We start from the raw sequence: 21347 nt of genomic DNA, 5'->3' as shown, positions 1-21347 counted from the left end.
ATGCCATCAAGATCAATTGAGTGAAACGCATTCAAGTAAATGAAAATGCGTAAAATGTCAACACTGTCAAGCGCAGATCACTGCGGGCTCTAAATGTTGGATGCCCGACTCTAAAAGTGAGTCTGCGGCTGAAACTGAGGCAAAGCGATTCATCCACACGTGTCCGTGTCAACGCCTGCGGATGAGCCCCTGCTGCGGGAAACCAGTCAGTCATATTGGGACAGTGCAGATGTCCTGAGAATGAAAAAAAAGAAGATTGTCATCCATATAACAAGAATAGGTTCTTGCACTGATGTTAATAAAACACTAAAATAACATTACATGACCACATCGCAATGCTAAGCGGGTCCGATTCAGAATGAGAAAGGGGGTAGTGCCCCCAACAGGCCATGCAGCTCAAGTGAAGAGACATTTAAAGTATTTTAAGCGGCAATAATCTAAAATGTTATTTGCCTGCAGGTTATTCCCTTTGTTGGAGCAAGCTGCTCCCGAGGCTACACTCCGGGATTATGTGACTGCCCGCTAATGATTGGATTGATTCATCAAGATGATCAAATACGTACTGAAAAGATGTAAGTATTAGGAAGCTTTTACGTTTATGTTTTTCATTTGATTGCAAATGTATTTACTAGTATATAGTAGTATAGTATTTATTATTAGTATTTATGTATTTTTTCATTTGTATTCTACGTATTTGTGGAAGATGTTTAGTTTACAGGATCGATAACTGTTCTGCGGTGCATGTATAACACCAGCAGATGTCAGCGGAGGATTATTCACCACTTCATCTCTGGAGTGACGCAATGCAATAAAGTCAGTGCAAAGACTGTTCACTCTTTTTCATTTTTAGCATCTTTTTAATCACTGTATACTTTCAGAATTTGAACTGTTCTCCAGTTCAAACTGTGTCTTCTTCCTTTTGTGAACCACAGGAATATTAATAATATATATTTGATTTGCTGAATTCCAAAACTGCAATGGGGCAAATACGATCAGACAATTAAATAAAACATTAATCACATTGTTAATAGTTAGCTCGAAACGGCTCTATTTGTCAAACAACAGACAATAATGGAATTAAAATGAGCACATCCCTGACAGGTTTATTTGTCTCCATCAAAAAAACAATCCCCGGGAGGAGAAGAACAATCCATCGAAAGCTGCATTACAGTCAATTGAACCAGCCATTGGCTGAGCAGCTGGCGCGCGTCTCCGCGCACTCTCATCACCCCGATTGCTCGCTCCCGCTCGCGGATGCCCGCGCCGCTTGTCCCCCGCTCCTCGTCTCTCACGCGGTCTCGGGAATAACCCCCCCCCAAAAAACAAAAAAAACGGAGGATTAACTAATGGGAGCATTTAACGCGTAGCGGCCGCCGCTCCATCGACATCCAGAGCGTCGCGTTTGGCTTCTTTTTTTTTTTTTACCCCCCCCCCCCCTGAAAGATGGCGACGGGGGCAGGCTGGCTGCCTCCGTACGGCGGCACCGCGGGCAGCAACGCCAAGTACAACGCTGCCCCGTCCCCGCCGTCCGGCATGTTCTACGACGGCAGTGTGACGCTGGACTACACGCAGGACCTGCACCTGAAGATGAGCAAGAAGATAGCGCAGCTCACCAAGGTCCGTAGGGAGGGGGGGGGGGGGGGGCGAGGGAGGGAGGGAGGGAGGGGGGGGGGACGGAGCAGTGCTGTGAACTGGTGCCGGGATGGCGTTGGTAAACACGCGGTTGAGGACGTGTTGGTGTTCCGTGTAGTTGTTGTTTTTACGCGTAGTGTCGTGTGTGTGTGTGTGTGTGTGTGTGTGTGTGTGTGTGTTGGCGCAGGCGTGAGCTGCTGCTCTGCATCCTCGCCCTCGCCGAGGTCATAGGTCACCGGCAGATGACCGACGCCAGGTTGTCGTTATGACGCAGAGGTGTATTTGATGCGTGCCCAGAGATCAGGCCGCTGGTACTCTCCACCCTGCAACAAAACAACAACAACAACAACCGATCACACGGTACTACACCGATATAGGCAGAGCTTTCCAGATGTGCGGGCCGTCATCTTCCCCTCTGTACCCCGGCTTAACCCGTGCGCCCTTCCAAGCCGTCACAGGGCTTCCTCTGCTGCTCACAGGGCCGGTGAATTTATGTAATCTTGGAGGGATGCAGAGGTTTGGCGGAGCTGCGTCTTTGTGCTCCACCTGAAGCCGGCGTGTCAAACCAGGGGCTCCGTGTCCCGCTGTGGCAGAAGATTTAAGGTGGACACAGTTCACTATATGGTTTGAAAGGGTGAATAACATGTGAATGGAGCAGATTGTTTACCCGTGCCGATTGAACGGAGACCAAAGCAGCGGGTGGAGGACAGGAGATTTTACATAACGGGCTCGCTGATGCGATCGGCAGGATGAACACAGCCCTGCAAGCAGAGGATTGCGAGGCTGCGTTTGATCAGAACAGCTTTCGGCGTCGAGGAGGTTCGACCCAAACGGCCGAATTCGGCGCTCCGTGGGCTCGACGTGGAGGAACGCGAGAGAAACGCAGGCTCGGCTGAACTCCAGGATGACGGGAGGAGAGCTGACAAGCCGTGCCGGGCATTCTGGGGGCCCTGCTGTCAACCTTTCACTGCAGAGTAACCAGTCAAACTCGTCTTCCGCCAGCACATTATTCCATGGAGACAAGGCGGGGGGAGGCTATTTTCCTGTTACGGTCGCCGCATTAATGGTGCTATATTGCTCCCTCGTGATGTTCGGATCGGTGGTGGTGTGCATAATGCACGGCGCCAGCTGATCAATCACTTCAATCAGAGGTAGCTTTTAGGCAAAAATGGTGGCTTCCCCAATGTGAAGTGCGCCGCCGGCCTGCGTGATATCGACACTGAGCTTTTATGCTCCCGCCCCGCGGCCAACAAACACGCCAGATGAGGAGAATGAAGGACAGAAGCCCAGATGTGTGCACATCTGGGCTTCTGTCCTGCACAATAACGGTCTGATCCAGGGCCAGATTTGATTGAGATTCCTCTGCCATGTTTTAGTGCGCTGTGATTTGTGAATGTTATCTTATTTTTTCAATACTTTGAAAGACCTTGAGGTGTGACACATATAAAAAATAAAAAAAAGACCCCGTGTAGATGCGTGGAAGGCCTCCTCGCTCTGCTGCTGGAGCTCCTTCAGGAAATCACACTGAGAACACACCGCAGGCTCCGTTGTTTGCCGTCTTCGTTTTCTTTTATTGTAAAAGCTGTTGTATCCGGGATGTGTCATGTTCCAGATCCTCTGTATGTGCGTGATGTACCAGAGCTGCCCGAGCTGCCTCTCAGCCTGCGTCGTATCTTCCGGGTTGTCATGGGTTGGACAAAGCCTTTCGCTCGATGGCTGAAACTAAAAAGTTTTATTGAAACACCCCGCCAACTACCAGGCATACTGCAAAAGAGCATCAAGCGTCATCAATGCTCCTTTTAACCAAAGCCTAAACCTGTGACTGACCAAGGTTCACATTGAATAATCCCCTAAATCACGTTTATGTCATTTATCTTTGCAGTTTTATTTGGATTCGCCGTCATTTGCCGAATGTATTTTCGCGGAACAGAATTCCCTTGCAAGACACTTGAAGCTCCTTGAGATCCCCGTGTTTGTGGGAAGCTTCAGGGTTGGGAGCGCGGACACAAATAGACGACGTGAAGTACCCCCTTCTCCCGGGAGACGGAGCGAGGAGCAGAGGGAGGAACCGGAACCAAAAGGGGGAGAGATACAAGGATGAAAGCAACCCGGGAGAGGCGAAGAGAGCGAGATGAAAGAGCAGCAGGCAGCGGCATAAAAAACAATCATGTATAATTGAGGGGTGGGTTTTCCGAGGCCGCCTTCCCTCTGAATGGGGGGGGGGGGTCAATAAATGAGCCTCAGGGTGCTTCCAACAAGTTTAATCTTCTTATTCTGTCCCGGGACCTTTTGTTTTGGGGTTACTTTAATTCATCAGTCACTTTGGCTCATTCACATTATCAATAAGGATATTCTCCGATGTTTATAAAGCACTTCAGAGTGTGGTAAGAATATAAATCAGGACAGCAGGGTTTCCACTGCCACCCAAATCACCATCACCATTGTCACTATTAATAATCCTGATCAGCACTCTAAATAATTGTAATCAGGGGTTGAGGAGCAGATGTTTCACCGCGCAGCCTTCTAATGAAATAGAACATTCCCAGCTGACTTCAGGGAGTAATCATCACGCGCATCTTCTCACGGTGCCTGATGGAGCAGCGTCACCACGTGACGTAGCCCTCAACTAAGCTTCAACTTCCAGAAGCTGAAGCTTTCTTTTGTGCGAGAAGAAGAGAAAAAAAAGGCCAGTTTCTCTTGGGATTCATTTGGCGATAGAAGAAAAAAAATGTTTAGACCATCTACTCGGTGTGTGAAACGTATTTCCCTCCCTCCCTGATACTATTAGCATTGATTTTGTTGCAGTCTGATATTGACACTGAGTCCAGGGCGAGCGGAGCTTATTGATCTGATATGGAAACGGTTGAAGGAGCTTTTCATCACGCTTTCATTCTGACAGCTAATTGCCTTCCTGCCTGCAGGTCATCTACGCCCTCAACACCAAGAACGACGAACACGAGGAGGAGATTGAGTCCCTGAGAGACGCCCACGAGGACGAGGTATGAAGCTCGGGAAAACACCGGGTAGAGCGATCGCGCGCCCCGATGATCTCACAATCCCACGCGCGCTTCTCCGAAAAGTCATCACGCACTACTCTGAGGCATCTGTGTTCATTCTGCTTTTTCCTTTAGTTTGTCGCAGGTAGAATATCTGCTCCCTCCGCTATAATTAGTTTGTCATTTGGCTGCTCGGTACCTTGAATTGAGTCTTGTTTGAGTACCTCCAGCCTTCAGCAGCTGTTTCATGCAGCAGTTGTGTCTTTGATGGAATATATAGTTTATTTTATGGGCTGGTGGCTGCGGATACAAAGCTGAGGCAAAAATGAAACTGATTTAAGTGTTTTTTATTCCTATTTCCTTCAGAGAGAAGCTTTTAGAGCACCATGGTGCCTAATTTCTGTTGCTTTCATGTGTTACATTTTCAAAGTGGGTCTTTTCTCTGCTGCCAAGAAACATTTGGAGACGGCGTTCGCTGCGCAGCCTCCGAGATTTATTCATTTTTTTCAACCCACTTCATATTTGGGATTATGAAATCCTCCACATGGTGCATCGGCACAACGTATTTTATTTTTTAGCCTTGACAAAAATATTGACAAACAGTGCATGGAATCCTCGTATTCAATTATTCCCCCCCCCATCCCCGCCCCCCACCCCCCACGCTTTTCAGGTGCAGCACATTGTCACCGAAACCAGAGACAAGATCATGCAGTACAAGAGTAAGATGGTGGACGAGGCGGAGCTGAGGCGGCGGCTGGCCACCCTGGAAGAATCGGTGGAGCTTCACGAACACATGAAGAGACAGGTCATTCCCGGGTGGGGGGGGGGGCGGGGGTTAACTCATTCGTGGCCCTCGGCTGGTCTCTGGAGGAACTATCGCGGCGTTTTGCGTCATTGAATGGCCGGTGGGTTTTTGTTTTGCGTTCAGGCTTTAGCGGAGTTTGAGATGTACAGGCAGAGGATGGAGGACTCACAGCTCTGCACCGAGGCCCAGCACACACAGAGAGTGGTTTCTATGAGCAGAGAGGTACGGCTTCACACGCGCACACACACACACGCACGCATGCATGCATGGGCTGTTAGAGGACGGTGTTTTGCTGATTTTGCAAGATTTTGTGAAATGGGTCAAGTTCGGAGGTGAGTAGGAACACGAGGATGTACTTCTGGGCTTTTATTTTGTTGGTTGGGGGATTTATTTTATTGCCATACGTTGGTAAGCAGCTATTTCTTCGATCTTCCGAGGGACATTAAATCCACGTAAAGTAACTCGTAACGTCTCGACACTGCAAACAGCCGTCTGCTGCTCTGTTAATACCCACCGTTTCCCACGAGGCTCCTTTAAGTGGGACGAATTGTGCAAGCACGCCACTCATCACCACCGGCTCTATGACTAACGCACGCCATATCACCAATCTGCACCAGTCCCTGACTTCACGTAGCGGAATGAAAGAAGATGACCAAACGTGAATCCTACGTGACTCCACACCTCATGTCATGCGTTGTTTCGTTCCACTCTGTCTGACCACTGGGCACCAATGACCACCTGAGGTGGGCGTGGAGGTCTGCCGCCATCACATCACATGATACGTTTTTGTATTTTTTTTTTCTTGTCCGTCAGATCTTTTTTGACGTAACTGCAGCCCGTCGTTTCTGCGCGTTAGAGAAGCTGCGAGCATTTGCTTTGTCCCCGAGGGACAAAAAAAACAAAACAAAATAAGTTTACTGACAGCAGAAGGTAATATAATTCAATATTCTGCACTTTTCCGATGATCACAGAGGGATTTTTCCAGGAGATGCTGTGTGATGCTGTGATGCTGTAGGCTTGGCGAAGGGTTGAGACGAGCGATTGAAACGGAGTGGTCCATGTCTCGTGGTTCCTGTAGGTGGAGGAGATGCGTCGGGATTTTGAGGAGAAGCTGCGGGCGTTCAGCCAGACTCAGGCCCAGTTTGAGGCGGATAAGCGGCGAGCGCTGGAGGAGCTGAGGGCCGCCCACCGCCTGGAGGTGGAGGAACTCCTCAACAACCAGCAGAACCAGAGCGCCACCTCCACCGAGGACCAGGAGAAGCTGGCCGAGCTCCATAGACAAGAGGTGGGACCAGAGCGAGAGAGGGAGGAGGATAGATGTGTTCTGGGAAGATCGAAGCATTTTACCTTCTGACAGCTTGTCTCAGCAAGTTACTTGATGGAGTAATTGCTGTTTTGTGAGGCTTCTTAAGTGTTATTTGGCTTTACGAATGTAAAAAATAGGGTTGTTTTGTTGGCACAGTTGGTTTATGAATATAATATATAGCAAATGTGTGATTGTAATTTGGCCACGGGCCGTTGTTGCATGTCATCCCCTTGTTTTATTCACATTTTTCCTTTCTTCTCAACTGTTAAATATCCAATACAAGAAAAAATAAATATATAAATATTCATATAAAAAAAACAAAAAACAGATGTGCTCAATATATCGTGGCTCCTAGTTGTACTGCAGCGGCTGTGAGTCACAACACAAACACATTTCTTCTCATTTGTCCATTTCTGCCTGTGTAGGTGGAGTCTTTGATGGAGAGGGTGGAGGAGATAACCAGGGACAAGGTGCGTCTGATGGAGGAGTACGAAGCCAAGCTGGGCAAAGCTCAGGAGTATTACGAGCGGGAGCTGGAGGCCATGAGGAGAACCCACCAGCTCACCACGGAGAACCTGCTGGCCTGGAAACGGACCGAGGTGAAGGGGCAACACGGGGAAGACCACAACAACAACACAAACGAGTGCATTCACCACAGGGGGGCGGGAGGGGGGGGGGGGCGTCTTCGGTCTCTCGGGGCTGATTGGCGCGTGTCCTCCTCGTGAAGGTCGAGCTCCGCAAGGAGTTCCAGGCCCAGGAGGCGGCGCTGCAGCGCTCGCTGTCCAAGCTGAGGAGCGAGCTCCAGAAAGCGCACGAGGAGGCGCGAGAGAACCGAGACAAAACCAACCGGCTGCAGACCTCGCTGGCCAACGCGGAGGGAACCATCAAGGTGTGTGTGTGTGTGTGTGTGTGTGTGTGTGTGTGTGTGTGTGCTCGGAAGCTTCGCGTGACTCCGGGCCGCGGCGGTGGAGGCATGGCGAGCGTCGCGTAGAAGACGCGGCATGCATTCTGTGCGTTTCTCTGCATGTGTGTGTGTGTGTGTGTGTGTGCCGCAGAACCTGCACAAGCAGCTGGAGGAGGCCATCCAGGACGGAGAAATCTGGGTGATGCAGCTGAAGGACACCGAGTACGAGCTGGACGGCAGCAGGGAACGAGTCCAGCAGCAGGCCACTGAGATCCTCCACAAAGCCAGTAAGCTCCTCCTCCTCCTCCTCCTCCTCGTTTGACAGGCATCTCTCGGGGAGCTGCTCCAGCGCCGGGGTCAAATGTCGTCTGACTCAGCCGCTTTGTCTGTTTTATTGACCCGTACTGAGACGCGCTGCTGTAATATAAAAACCTCTCCTCGTAAGACTCATTTCCGCCGATAACACTTTAGAAGAAGGACCAGGCAAGTAGTCACAATTGAATCGAATCGATCCAAACCGCCCAGATCGCCCAGATCGCCTCTCTCTGACCCAACTCTCCCACGGGGCTGTTCCCAGGTCAGATCGGCTCCCTGCAGGCCACCCAGATGTCCCACGAGGCGACCATCAGGAACCTGGACCAGGAGCAGAGCCGGCTGAAGGACAAGCTCGGCCGGCTGGAGGAGGAGAGGGAGGCTCTGCTCAACCAGAGCCAGGCCTCCGGCGAGCAGCACAGGCAGCAAGTGCTGAAACTGGAACAGGTGCCGCTGAGCCACACCTTGAGCCTACGGCCGGTGTCCGAGGAGCCCGCGGATCCCCTAAAAAAAAAACCTTTGTCCTCCTGCTCTTTCCTCCCCTCAGTCGCTGCGCGAGGAGCACCAGGGTTACGAGAAGGAGCTGTGCCGGCTGAGAGCGCACTACGAGGAGGAGATGCACCGCTTCAAGGAGGCGCAGGTCCGAGCGCTGGAGGAGTTGGAGGGGAAGCACCAGGCCATGAGGGAGGAGGCCCAGCAGGAGAAGGAGGACGAGAAGAAACTCCTCGTGGCGGTGAGTGCCGGTGGAATAACGTCGGGGGGGGGGTATTCATGACTCAGGAGGCACATGATTAATTAAATTTAAACGCCGCGGTTTGTGTCGATGGGGTCACAGCCCTCATCTCAGATGTTGCGCTTTCTATTCTCAACGGTGAGCTGTGTTGATGGTGTAAATCCACAGATCAATGAAGGCAGTGGATGGAGTGTGTTCCTTAAGAAGGGAACCCAGCCACGGATGGTATTTACACACTGCTCTTCTCCACTGCTTTTCCTATTTCAAGATATGCAAGATGTATAAATAGACTCCACGCTAGTTTTTGCATAAAAACAGTAATCACATCCCACTCTTGAGGGGTTTCCTCTTTTGTGTCCATGCTTTCAGTGCAGCAACATCAGTGATTACATTTCCTCCTCGGAGCCATTGGCCTTTAGTCTATTAGGAAATATGCAACTCTGAGAAATGAGCAGCTCGCTCAACTGACTGCACACATTTAATTAGGTTTTCACTACCAAGACAACATATCTCTCTCTCTCTCTCTCTCTCTCTCTCTCTCTCTCTTCCCGTGTTGTGGGTCTTCACGCTCCTCTCTGCACCCTCCACATGGATCCAGCTTCTCGCTTACAAACACAGACGGAACGACGCGGTTTGAATGATTTAACCCGGATTCATTTCCCTTCCCTTGTTCCCTTCCCTTGTTCCCTTCCCCTGTTCCCTTCCCCTGTTCCCTTCCCCTATTCCCTTCCCCTGTTCCCTTCCTCTGTTCCCTTCCCCTGTTCCCTTCCCCTGTTCCCTTCCCCTGTTCCCTTCCTCTGTTCCCTTCCTCTGTTCCCTTCCTCTGTTGACCGTTGATCAAACTGAATGACTTACCTGTGGGTCATGAGGCCACCGGGGGGGGGACCCGATCGGTCCAGTCAGAACCACGGCACATTAAATCAAGCCTCGGTGTGTTCCTGCGTCAGCAATGTACGCATCGCCTCTGGTCGCGTGGTAACCACGGTTACGCCGGTGCCCTGGGTTGCGGGGTTTTTCATTTTTTAAGAGATGGAAATAAGTTTGAAAAAGGTGCGGCAAAACAGGCGCCTCGACGTGATCTCGTATCTCGTGGTCCGTAAACTCTCAGCGAGCAGTTGAGTCACGCTAGATTTTTTTTTTTACCACATGCCCCAGGGGGCGGGCCCGCGACGCAGGATGACATCGTCCCGCCGCGCGGCGGTAAAAAAGGTCTGTTGTGTTTTTTCCGGCCGGTCAGCAGTATTTTTTATCCTCCCTCCCAGAGGAGGAGGAGGAGGAGGAGGAGGAGGAGGAGGAGCGCTCGCTTTCTCTTACATGGCTCACATGGCTCCACCTGCGTTCGGCGACCACGAAGAAGCCCCTTCACAGTGGCGGCGACTGGGCTCAGAGGCACAAAGGCAGCATGAGACATCCCGCTCAACCTGGAACCAACGTTGCAGCTTATTTTATGTCACAGCCTTCCGCTTTTCTTTCTTTTTTTCCCGCCCTCTCTTGAGCTCATATTCTTTAATGCAGTTTGAAGCCGAATGCTAATTGGTTGATTTTCATTGACATTAAATCCTGCCTCCAAGCCGGGGCGAGAGTGGTGTGTGTGTGTGTGTGTGGACATGTGTGTGTTTATAGCTTTCCCTAAATATAAGGAGCGATGGAGGGAACGGATGGATAGAGGCGCAATGACGAAAAAGAACAATGTTACGTAAGGCCGAGCAACGCTGCGCCTCGTTATCTTTAGATTAATGTCTGTCTGATTTCATATGAGGAAGAATTGCAGACTGTCGTTTTTAAAACAGCAAATTCTTCTTTCTTCGTCTTTTTTCGTCTTTCAGCGCGACATTAAGGAGTTTCTCAACCCGAGGCCGTGCATTGACTAATGCTGCAAATTTCTTGTTCCGTATTAATTCATAATTCACCGCACTCTACTTAAAGCAATTTGAGACGGCAGCAGGATGGCGGCTTTGCGTCATATCTCCCTGCTGCCGATTGTTCTTCTTTGGATGTTAATGAGTGATTTAAATCACCCGACCGGGCCGAGGTGGCTGTGACACACTGACTTGTCTCCTTTCTATAAACAGATGTGCATATGAAGAGCAATATTCCACAGACTGTAATGTGAACAAGAAGAAGCAAATATTTCTTCTCAAAATGACTGAATAATCATCGAATCAGCTTCTTTTTAATCAACTTATCTTTGCAGCTTTAATTAAAGGAGACATGAATTGGTTGAATTGAACCTTTGACCTCGGGGGGGTGGGGGGGGATACTTAAATCAACATGATGCTGGCAGGTGTGCTGTAATTGGGTTAAAGAAAGAGCATGTGGATTACTGGTGGGCCACCAGTGCATTAAACATTACACATTCAGCCCACCGACGTCGACATTCTCTGCAGCCCATGTTTACGGGAAAATGATTAGTTCTGTAACTCAATCTGTCTCGAAGGATTATCCAGCAGCACATTCACATTATTCTTCCCAAAGAGCTGCTACAATGCACTTAACCCCCCCCCCCCCCCCACACACACACATATCCACCCGGTGGATGAATTAAGCGCAAAGGATATAAAGAGAAAAACAGCGTTTCATAAGAGACGTCACGGGGAGGATTTAGGATTATAGGAACCGTTCGGATGGTTGGTCGGATGTGACGGCCTTTTAAGTTTGAAGTGAAAACTGCAACAACTGCCACGACGCCACGACGCGGCGCTCAGGGGATTCACGCTGGCGTCTCATCGCCCCCGCCCCCTTTTTTTTGTAGGGATTATCCCTACAGGGGGAATACCGGGGCCGGGCCTTCCTAGTGAAACAGGCACTAATAAATTACTTTTTTTTTCTTCTTCTTTCCGAAGCTCCACGCTCCCCTCATTCGGTTCTTTCTCCTCCCTCTTCTCTGCAGAAACTGAGTCAGGAGTTCGAGATCAAGCGCCTGTCTTTGGAGGAGCAGCGAGACCGCCTCCAGCAGCACCTCGACAACCTGAAGGAGGAGCTCTCGGCCAAGCTCAACATGGCCAACCAGGAGGTGGGAGGCGGGGGCCGAGCGGGGCAAATCGCCGGGCCGCAGGCGGCTCCCTCACATAACTGATGACCCCCCCCCACCGTGGATGTCTTCCAGGTGTCCCACCTGCAGGAGGTGGTGAGGGAGGGCGAGCAGAGCCTGAGCTCGGCTCAGACGCAGATCGGCTGCCTGCGGGAAACGCAGGAGAAGCTCAAGGTGGAGCTGGACGCGACCCGAGGCCGCGTGCGAGAGACCAGCAACCTGCTGACTGACCTGCAGGTGAGCGGCGCGTCCCCCCCCCCCCCCCCCCCGGAAAGGTTTACGCAAATGTGTATGCAAATGTCCTTCATCCTTTATTCATTGAGTATTGGAAAGTATTCTCTGTGAACTGTGAGATGGCCTCAAGATAGATTTCCCATTTTTGCACATTCAGCTGGAATAATACCAAGGTAAGGGCTAATAATGATCTGGAATGAATTGATTTGAAGCGTAAGGATTGAGCCCTACTTTATTGATGAAGAGTAATAAATACAAATCAGTCTTTATTCTAAAGTCATTTTGACAGTCCACCAAATACTGTAAAACCATCCGAAGGTGTCGGTTTTGCAGGAAAATCGAAGCTTAACTGGATTTTCCAAAGTTTTGACGAGTGACAAAGAAGGAAAGACGGGACGGGGCCGAGAGGAAGAGCGCTTTGAGCGCCGGAAATGGGATTTTTAACCGAGACGTGAGTGCAGCACTGAAGGCCAGCTGCGAGATAATGACCGCCGAGGCTATTTTGAGTTGAGTGCCCCCCCCCCCCGTGTTTGAAAAGGGAGACGGGAAGATGGCGCGTTGTGAGTGTTCCAGAGAGACGGGTTGCTGTTTATTCATATTCTTATTTTAAGAGGTCACAGCTGGTTAGAAATTGACTCTCAGCGAAACACAAAAAATGCCCAAAAAACGACAGACAGGAAAGCGGGCGGCAATAAAAGAGACAGGAGGAGGAGGAACGAGGAGTCGGGGTCCCGTGAAAGGAGAGGGAGAGGAGCAGCAGGGTCTGAGGGGGGAGCAGCTGAAGCAGATAGTATTAAACTTGTTTATTTTCATGCTTTCACTGGAACAAAAATAGGAAAAAGGTTTCTCTCCTGAGACAATGAAGAAGAAGAAGAAGAAGAAGAAGAAGAAGAAGAAGAAGAAGAGAAAGAAGCTATATTTAAGTAAGATAGCAAGCTGCTACTGAAAGCTGTTTGTGTCTCGCAGGAGGAGATCGAGACCCAGAGACAGCAGCATGACGCCAGAGTGATGTCCATCAGAACCGAGGAGAAACAGAAGGTGGACAAGATGGCCGATGACCTGGACCACAAATGGAGAGAGGCACTGCGGTAACCCTCCCCACACCCCACTTTAGTCGGGAGGGGAAAAAAAAAAAAAAAGGAGCCGATTGAGCCGCGAACTAACCCTTCGCCCGCTCCCGCCTGCAGGGAGGAGGTGCGCTTGCTGAAGGAGGAGCTGACGGAGGAGTACGAAGCGGACAAGCAGGCGGCGCTGACGCAGGTCTCCCAGCAGAAGGAGCTGGAGATGATGGCGGCCCGGGAGGGCTGGCAGAGGAAGGTGGAGGACCTGCTGGAACAGGTGAAGCACCGACGTGCGCTCAGCCCGCCTCCCTCCGCGCCAAAGTAGAGCGCTTCATCCGCGCATGCACACGAGAGCCTCCCATGTGACGGAGGAGTTCTCGTCTTTGGCTCCGCTTTAAGGGGGATTTTAGGAGCGTGGCCCCTCGAAAAGAGTCGCTCAAACGGCGTCCGCTCGTCCCCTTAAAGTGGAGGAGGAACAATATATTAGCAGTGAGTGTTGTTTTGTATGTGTGTGGGTGGGAGTGCCGTCCGTATCTATAATGACTTCCTCTCCATTTAAATATTTTCATTAAAAGCTTCGAGCCGTAGGCTGCAGTCTGCGTCTTTAATGAAAACTGCAGGTTGTTTTTTCCAACTCGATCGTCCTACATGCGTCTTTGTAAGTGTCTAAAAAAAGAATCCATTTCATCAGGCAGGAAGTGAGGATAATCTGCACAGGTCACCTGTCCGTCACTTTAAATCCACACCCAGCGCTGAACCCCACTCACGCACATCTCAGCGCTGCTCCTCATCCTCTCGTTTTAAGTCCATCTTACTTCACAGTCCCTCGCGTTGGACTCCTTCAGCAATAAATCCCTCCGCCGGGGGCTCAGCTGCAGCAGCTCGAGGAGGAAGCGAGCCGCCCCCCCCCCTAATTGTCCCGATAGCTGGTTTGCGTTGGTGGGGCTGTGACGCGAAATCTCCAGCTGCAGCTGTCAGTGTTTGGCTGATATCCATGGGTTGATACCCCCCCCCGCCCCACTCCCCCTCCCCCTCCCCGCCCCACTCCTACGGAGAGTCGTTTTGTGGTTGTTTGCCCCCAAAAAATATATTAAATATGTCGTTGCTGCGCAGAAACAAACACCGAGTTCCTGTTGTTGCGTTCCTCCATCTCTTTGCACACTGGGATGAAGGCCTCGTCCTCCAGTGTGAACATCAGAGACCACATCCACTTCTCCTCCCTGCGCAGATCTCTCTGTTGAAGCAGTCCCTGGAGCTGCAGTTGTCTCAGTCCAAGTCGGCTCTGCAGCAGCTGCAGTCTCAGTTCAACCAGGAGAGGGAGCTGCTGAGCCAACAGCTGAAAGGTAAGCACGCGAAGGCGCCGCAAACCTCACCCGCGCCGCGCCGCGCACGCTCACGTCTCTGTGCGTGTCTGCAGAGCTGCAGAGGGAGCATCAGCGGCGAGAGCACCGGTTGCAGGAGGCTCACTGCTGTGCTCTGAGCACCATGGAGGAGGCCAGGCAGCACCAGATAAGGGTACGAATCCACACACACACACACAATTAACAGGGAGGGGATGGTGTCTAAAAACCGATTACTTTATATTACATACAAAATGATTTGGGACAGCGTTGTTTCTCGCTCATTGTTTGTCTGCCATCGTTATTTTCGGCCAAACTCTTGCCCGAGTGTTATAGTAATCGTCGTCTCCACATGGAATCTGTTGTGTGCTCCTTCCCGCCAGGCCCTGGAGGAGCGTCTGAAGCAGGAGCAGAGGGAGGAGGTGCACGCTCTGAAGGAGGCTCACAGGAGGACCTTTGACATCCTGAGACAGCAGTCCGACCAGGAGCTGCAGACGCTGCGATTCGAGCTGGAGGACGAGGGGAAAGCCAAGCTGGGTAAACGATTCGAGACCCACACATCAATGATTGCCTTTGACACTACGAGAACTGATTTGCTCCCTCGGCGACTTGGTTCTGTGGCACTCTGAGATGTTGTCTGATGTTTCTCCTCTCCGGCCGGCAGCGTCTCTCCGTGCAGAGCTGAACCACCTGCATGCTGCATCCATAGAGCACCTGAAGCAGCTCCACCACAAAGACAGCCACTCCGTCAAACGGGACCTGGAGAAGGCGATGGAGCACAGCCGCCAGCAGGTACCTCTCCTTCTTCTCCGCCTTCTTCTTTCTTTCTCTCTTTTTTTTCTTTTTTCTCCTGCACGTGAGCATCTTCTGACGCCCCGCGTGCCGTCCACGTGTCCCAGGAGCAGGAGCTCCTCGCTCGCATCTCAGACCTGCAAGCCGAGCTGTGTTCCCGTAGCAACCGCATCACCGACCTGGACCACGAGATCCACTCGCTGAACGAGACCATCGACACCCTGACCAGAGAGCTGGAGATAAAGGGCAAGGAGGTGCTGCGGGTTCGCGGCGAAGCGAACCATCAGATAAGGTGGGAAACAGTGGCCGGACCCACCAAGGTGTCCCACGTGGGAATAATCATCCAGTTAATGTCATTTTTGCTCTTTCACTCAAATGATGTCACATTTCATGTGACGTCAGACGTGTGTTTGATGCATCAGAGGCTCCTCGGCTGTGCTCTTCATGAGTTTCGTCTGTCCCCCCCCCCCCCCCCCCCCCCGCTGTAGGGCCCACGAGCAAGACCTTTCAAAGAGACACGATAGGGATCTGGGGGAAATAAGTATAGTCCACCACAGAGAAATACAAATCCTGCTGGGGGACTTCAACAAGGCCCAAGAGGTCCTCAAAGACAAGATCAGCGCTCTGCAGATACTGTGAGTCACCGATGTGTGTGTGTGTGATCCAGTTGTGTTGATCCTTATTCTTCTGTCCCTGCTGGGGGAGATCACTGCTCTGTCCTTGTGCGCGTTCAGGCTGGAGGGGACGGAGGAGAAGCTCAGACACAGGGAAAGCCGGCCAGAAGACCTGCACGTCATCGCAGAGCTCAGGGAGATGGTCACCGAGAGAGAAGCTCTGGTGAAGAAGCTGGTGGTGAGTCAACTCGAGCGGACCACGAGACCAGTTGAGGGGCAGAAGAGATTTGGATTTTTAGATCCACCGAGAGACCGGTTGGAATTTCGGGGGGGCCTCAGAATGTCGTCTTTTCCACAGGACGACAAGAAGTTCTACCAGCTGGAGTTGGTCAACAGAGAGACGGGCTTCAGCAAGGTCTTCAACTCCAGTGCCAACGTTGGCGTGATCAACCCTCTCATCAAGGTGAGCGTTCACCCACTGGTTTCAGTCTGAACTGAGACAAACTCAATCAATCACAAAATGACGTCAATTCTTATAAAGTAGCTGGATGCGGTGGCCAAATCAAAGAATTGATCCTTATTCAAGGTGATGGAGGCCGCTTTATCTACGTTACATTAATACAAACACGAATTAGCTATAAATAAATCATCCCATCCCACACCTCCTCACATCGAGTCCATCCTGGAGAGGGATCTCAGACGCTTCCCCAAACTGTCGCTGTCGTTCAAAACCAGTCAGATCAGTCACCAAGGAGAGGAAGAGGAGGGAGGTGGAGGAGGTAGAACCAGTAGGCCGCTTTGTGCCTCCCACCTACATCCCCCCGCCTTCAAAGGTCCCGCCCCCAGGCTCAGGAAAGGCCCGCCCCTGCTCAGCCCTCTTCCTCTTTCTCCTCAGCATCCTCCTCCTCCTCCTTCTCCTCATCCTCCACATCATCCCATGCCAATCCTTGCTCTTCCTCATGCTCCTCATCATCAGGGAGCCCTGGTGCAGCATCAGGGCCGGCAAAGCTTTAGGAGGTGAGAACTGAACTGCCTTGCTGCCACTGCTGCCCCCCCCCCCCCCCCTCCCCCCCACCGTCCCGCTCACCTTCACTTCCCTGGGGGGTCAGGGAGGGAATACGAGATGTTTGCAGCCCCCACCGTCCGTATGTCTCACCTCACTCCTCCCCTCCTGTCCTCACCCCACCTCCCCCAAACCTGAAGGAGGGCTCATTTTCTTCAAAAATCGGTCCAAAGCGGCATCAGAAGTAGCTGCAGACATTAGTGGATGCATGGCTTCGACGGGTGAATGAGACACTTGGTCGCAGCCTCTTCTCTGCAGACGCTCGCCACCCCACGTGAAGAAGGTCCCAGCGTGCAGTTTGGTGCATTCTGCATGTTAACGAAATGTGCGTCGGGTTTCATGGTTGAATCTCTTTTATCAGCCCGGGGGTCAAAAGAGACTAATGATGACGATTTCATCTCTTTTTGAACTACCTCGTTCTCTTTGCACTTACCAAAAACAGATGTTCCATCATTTTAGTATTTGATTGATCACCTCGATTCTCACGGGGTCCATTAGCCGCTGGTTCTGTCCACGATCCAGACACCAATTGATCACTGCCGGGCTTGTAATCTCTAAGCAGTGTGTAAACAAAACGCGTCTTCTTTCTCGTCCCCCCCCTCCCCTCAGCCGTCCTGAGGCCGGCGCCACCACGCCGTCGGAGCCGCGAGCGGGGAAGGCGGGAAAGAGTAGAGAACAAGTCCTAAAAGAAGAGGAGCTGTACGCCCAGTACTTCACTTTCTGACCGGCCCCAAAAGAAACAACAACAACAACGTGTCCCAAATACAACAACAACAACAACAAAAAGAACGAGGTAACGGCACAGGGAGCTAAAGTTCTCTTCTGAGAGACATTCGGAGCGACATCAAACATCCGCACGCGGTGAAGTGTGCATGGCAGCGGGATACGGACGCTTTTCCATTACAACGTGACGTTTGCATGAGCTCCAAAGCAGCGACATTTCATCCTTAAAGAGCCTTCACCGCCCAGGATTTTTCAAGTCCTTAAAGGGAAAACGTAGTGGACGTCCCCTTGCAGCCGTTCTGTAGTTCCCTCTGAAGACTACAGGAGTGGTTTCCACACAGGAGGGGGTTGGGGGGGTTAAATCGATATCGGGGGTTAAATCGGGGGTTAAATCACTGGTAAAACTCCTGAAAAGAGACAACATCAAGAAGAAGGCTGTATTATTTTTTCATAGCAGTCATCGAGGTGATTTCTAAAAAAATGTTAAAATGCTTTGTCCGAAGTTATAGGAGAGCATTGCTGATCTGAATATTTGATGTGTCTTACAAGCTGTGACCTGACTGCAGGTGCTTTGAACGTGTTTTTCTGCCTCGACGCTCGCCTTCGGTCGCGCACGACGACCCACAGAAGACGGCACCGAAAACCCATTCAAAAAACACTGACTTTAGCTCGCTGAAACCCGAGAACGACCCGAGGGGCGCTTGATTTGCATTCCCTCACACGCCGACAGGCCCAGGAGGGCAAAACATCACGGGGGGGGGGGGAGCCAAATCAAGCGCCCCTTTTTATATCCCCGTGACGCTGCCGTCACTCACCCGAAATCCTCACGTTTTTTCTGCGTATTTTGTTTTGTTTTTGTCTTTTTTTTTTTTTTTTTTTTTTGTTTGTTCTTGACTAAAAGTTTGCGTCGTTTCCAGGACCCGGAGGTCCGCTCAGCCACGATGTGAAGTGTACAATCTGCATGTGAGCCGCCTGAAAGAGGCCTCGTCTGTCACTCCTGGAAGCCCCCCCCCCACCCCTATGACGTGATGCACATTCAGTAGTTAATCATGTAAATATTGATCTGTAAGATATATACGGACGCCGCTGCGGTCGGTTCATTCCTCGACGCACACTGTGAAGAAGATATTTATTCAAGTGACGATGTTGATATACTGACATTTACGCTTCGACATCTGCATCAGACCACGTAGATGTTGCTTCTCTCTTATTGATGCTTTTTTTCACATCACATTCTGACTTCCACTGGTTTTCATCAAAAAATCCACTGAAGTAGGCCGACGAGGGACGATGCTTCACAGCTAATGTGAAGCTAATCTGGTTAAGAGAAAATATTATAGATGAAAACAGGAAACTGACAAAAGGACGATTACAAATCCCATCGGCACCACGGACAGCGGCGAGGCAGAAGACACTGACTCCGCTGCCTTGACACGTCAAATTTAGAAAAACAATACTTTGAACCACTTTAGAATGTAATTTGGGATCCACTGATATGTCAGAAAAGAGCTTCCGAACCGCTCCTCAATGGTTCTCCATGGTGAGCTTGTTCATTTCAACAAATAAAACGCTGTAATGAAATAGAAAATAGACGTTCACACGTCTGTAGTTGCTGATTTGATGCTTTTGTTTCTTACTGGACCGTTGTTTTAGGTTAAAGTCGTTTACTGTGGTCATCAGCAGAACTGCAGCTGTTCACATGTCACGTGACCTTTGACCCAGGAGGTTCAAGTCTTTTTTAAACGTTGCAACCTTTGAAAATAAATGGCGTATGTTTTTTTAAATACTGGCATCAGCTGACCTTCACTGAACCGCTGAAATTGTCTTTATAATGGTATTTTGTTTTTTTTAATGTGAAAGTAATTTGATGTTACCTTTGGGACTTTTCATTTAACGCCTGTCTTGTCATTTATGACGCACAAATATATAACAATTATAGCAACAACAATATTTATATTTATATAATTTATGTTGTATGTCATGGAACAGTAAAATAATGATTGTGAGATCAAATCTTCTCTTGTGCTCCTTTTAGTGTGTGTGTGTGTGTGTGTGTGTGCGTGTGTGTGTGTGTGCGCGCGTGCGTGTGCGTGTGCGCGTGCGCGTGCGTGTGTGTGTGTGAGGACCTTCCCCGACCCCCTCGTATGACGCTGTGTTTTGCAGAATTAAATTCATTCCTTCACTTTAATTTATGCAAACAGAATTCTCAATTAATTTAAAAGCAATACATTCATCATATTAGAGTAAATTATAAATACATGTTTGCATAAATATGAATACATCTTTGAGTAAGAAATAAATGAGGAAATAAATTATTATAAACCAAATTCTCGATAATATGCAAGCGACATAATTTAACATTCAAAACTGGTCAGTTATCTCGACCTGTAACACATCTGTTACATTTTTGTTAAATTAATCTGTGCAATGAACAAATCACGTTTCTACACATGGAGCAGGAAAACCACTTTAATTTATTTCACTCAGTTTAGAAGTCAGGTGGTACAATCTGGTACAGAAGAACGAAGCCAGTTTTATCTCAGCCATGTCGTTTTCCAAAAGTTATATTTTTACATTTTCACAGAACCTTTATGGGCATAAACAGAGAAGATCATTAAGTTAACATGCAACATGCAAAGTGAAGTTTTCCTCACTACTGCAAGTAATTTCTAAAGGAGAAGCATTGCTTTTAAAACTCTGGACACATCATAACAGATATGCATTTAATTCTGCGGCCCATAGAAACTATTGCATATATATATATATATGCAATAGTTTCTATGTTCATGCTGCCCATCGGAGACCTTTGCAGATAAGCGTCACATCTAGCGTTTTATTTATGTCATCTTTTCCTCCCGTGTTTCACTTATTCACGCCCCCCCCCCCCCCCTCAGCTGCTCAGCAGGACGATGATGTAGATGAGCAGCAGGCAGATGAGGATGAGGGTGAAGTTGACGAACAGCTCCTGCAGGTTCCTCTTGGCCTGCGGGGTCACCTCGATCTGAGACGCCCGGCGGATGGCCGACTTGGTCATGTGCTGCACGCGCTCCATGGAGACGGGTGGCGGTGGGGGGGGGAGGCGAGGTCGCCGGGAGACTCGGAGCTCGGGGTCAGGTGATCGGGGGGGGGGCCTGGCCCCGAAGCGGTTCAGTCCCTCGGCGGCACGAGAAAGAAACCAAAGGCCTCTTCTGTCGTCTCCTCCTCTGTAAGACAGAAACAAATGTTTCCCAAAATGAAGCAAGTTGGCCTGCGTTTCAAAACTTTCATCCTCTGTTTCTTTTAGCCACTCGGTGCCTTCTACCCGACAAATCAACACTTCTATTTTTACCATTTTTATCACTTTGGTTCCTTCCACTTGTAATCTGCTTCTGAGTCACCACCTATCACTTGACACGTTAACGCCTTAACACACACACACACCTCGGTCAGAGCATCGGTCTACTCTGAGACCTTGAATTTGAATTGAACGTATGAAGCTGGACGAACTTAAGCAGAAACAGGTGACACATTCGTAGGTGGAATGAAAAGAAATGTCTTTAATAATTAAAATGAACTACGTGCATCGAAATGGGAACGAAGGCCAGACCGGTCTTCTCTAGATTAAAGTGCTCTGTATCCCTCCACTGGGTTCACTCCTGTGCTCCAATTACCACTTGATAAACGTCAATTGTATCTAAAAAAAATCAGTTCCAAGGCTTTTATTTCCTCTAATTGTGTTGCCACCACCTAGTGGTCACTGGAGGAACTCCAGGTGCCTCCCCTCAGCTCTTACTGGACCTGGACCCCATCGCTAATCCCTCC

General features: G+C 50.0%; 2 protein-coding genes across 2 annotated transcripts; one reads left to right on the top strand and one right to left on the bottom strand.

Moving 5' to 3' along the window:
* The first annotated feature begins 1220 nt into the window (after positions 1–1220).
* LOC119219737 (protein FAM184A-like) lies at positions 1221–19559 on the top strand. The gene is made up of 23 exons (XM_037475127.2): positions 1221–1617; positions 4554–4631; positions 5299–5433; positions 5557–5655; positions 6512–6718; positions 7165–7338; positions 7467–7628; positions 7795–7930; positions 8221–8402; positions 8503–8688; positions 11579–11701; positions 11795–11956; positions 12920–13041; positions 13141–13291; positions 14243–14357; positions 14432–14529; positions 14738–14891; positions 15019–15146; positions 15254–15438; positions 15635–15781; positions 15881–15998; positions 16119–16223; positions 17433–19559. Exons 1-23 carry the CDS (start codon positions 1444–1446, stop codon positions 17439–17441), a joined length of 3150 nt encoding a protein of 1049 aa, XP_037331024.1. The 5' UTR covers positions 1221–1443; the 3' UTR covers positions 17442–19559.
* A 306-nt stretch (positions 19560–19865) lies between these two features.
* On the bottom strand, positions 19866–21100 carry pln (phospholamban). The gene has a single exon (XM_062561599.1). The coding sequence runs from the start codon at positions 20875–20877 to the stop codon at positions 20437–20439; it is 441 nt and encodes a 146-aa protein (XP_062417583.1). The 5' UTR covers positions 20878–21100; the 3' UTR covers positions 19866–20436.
* Between the last annotated feature and the right edge of the window lie 247 nt (positions 21101–21347).

This window comes from Pungitius pungitius, chromosome 3, assembly GCF_949316345.1.
Source record: "Pungitius pungitius chromosome 3, fPunPun2.1, whole genome shotgun sequence".
Classification (NCBI taxonomy): domain Eukaryota; kingdom Metazoa; phylum Chordata; class Actinopteri; order Perciformes; family Gasterosteidae; genus Pungitius; species Pungitius pungitius.
This window is presented reverse-complemented; position numbering and strand designations above follow the sequence as displayed.

What these genes read in the sequence shown, in the direction of transcription:
- LOC119219737 (XM_037475127.2), top strand. Translation starts at nt 1,444, where the DNA reads ATGGCGACGGGGGCAGGCTGGCTGCCTCCGTACGGCGGCACCGCGGGC. An exon ending in TGAGATCCTCCACAAAGCCA is followed by an intron (nt 7,931 to 8,220) that starts GTAAGCTCCTCC and finishes GGCTGTTCCCAG; the next exon opens with GTCAGATCGGCTCCCTGCAG. An exon ending in TGGAGGACCTGCTGGAACAG is followed by an intron (nt 13,292 to 14,242) that starts GTGAAGCACCGA and finishes CTCCCTGCGCAG; the next exon opens with ATCTCTCTGTTGAAGCAGTC.
- pln (XM_062561599.1), bottom strand. Translation starts at nt 20,877, where the DNA reads ATGGTAAAAATAGAAGTGTTGATTTGTCGGGTAGAAGGCACCGAGTGG.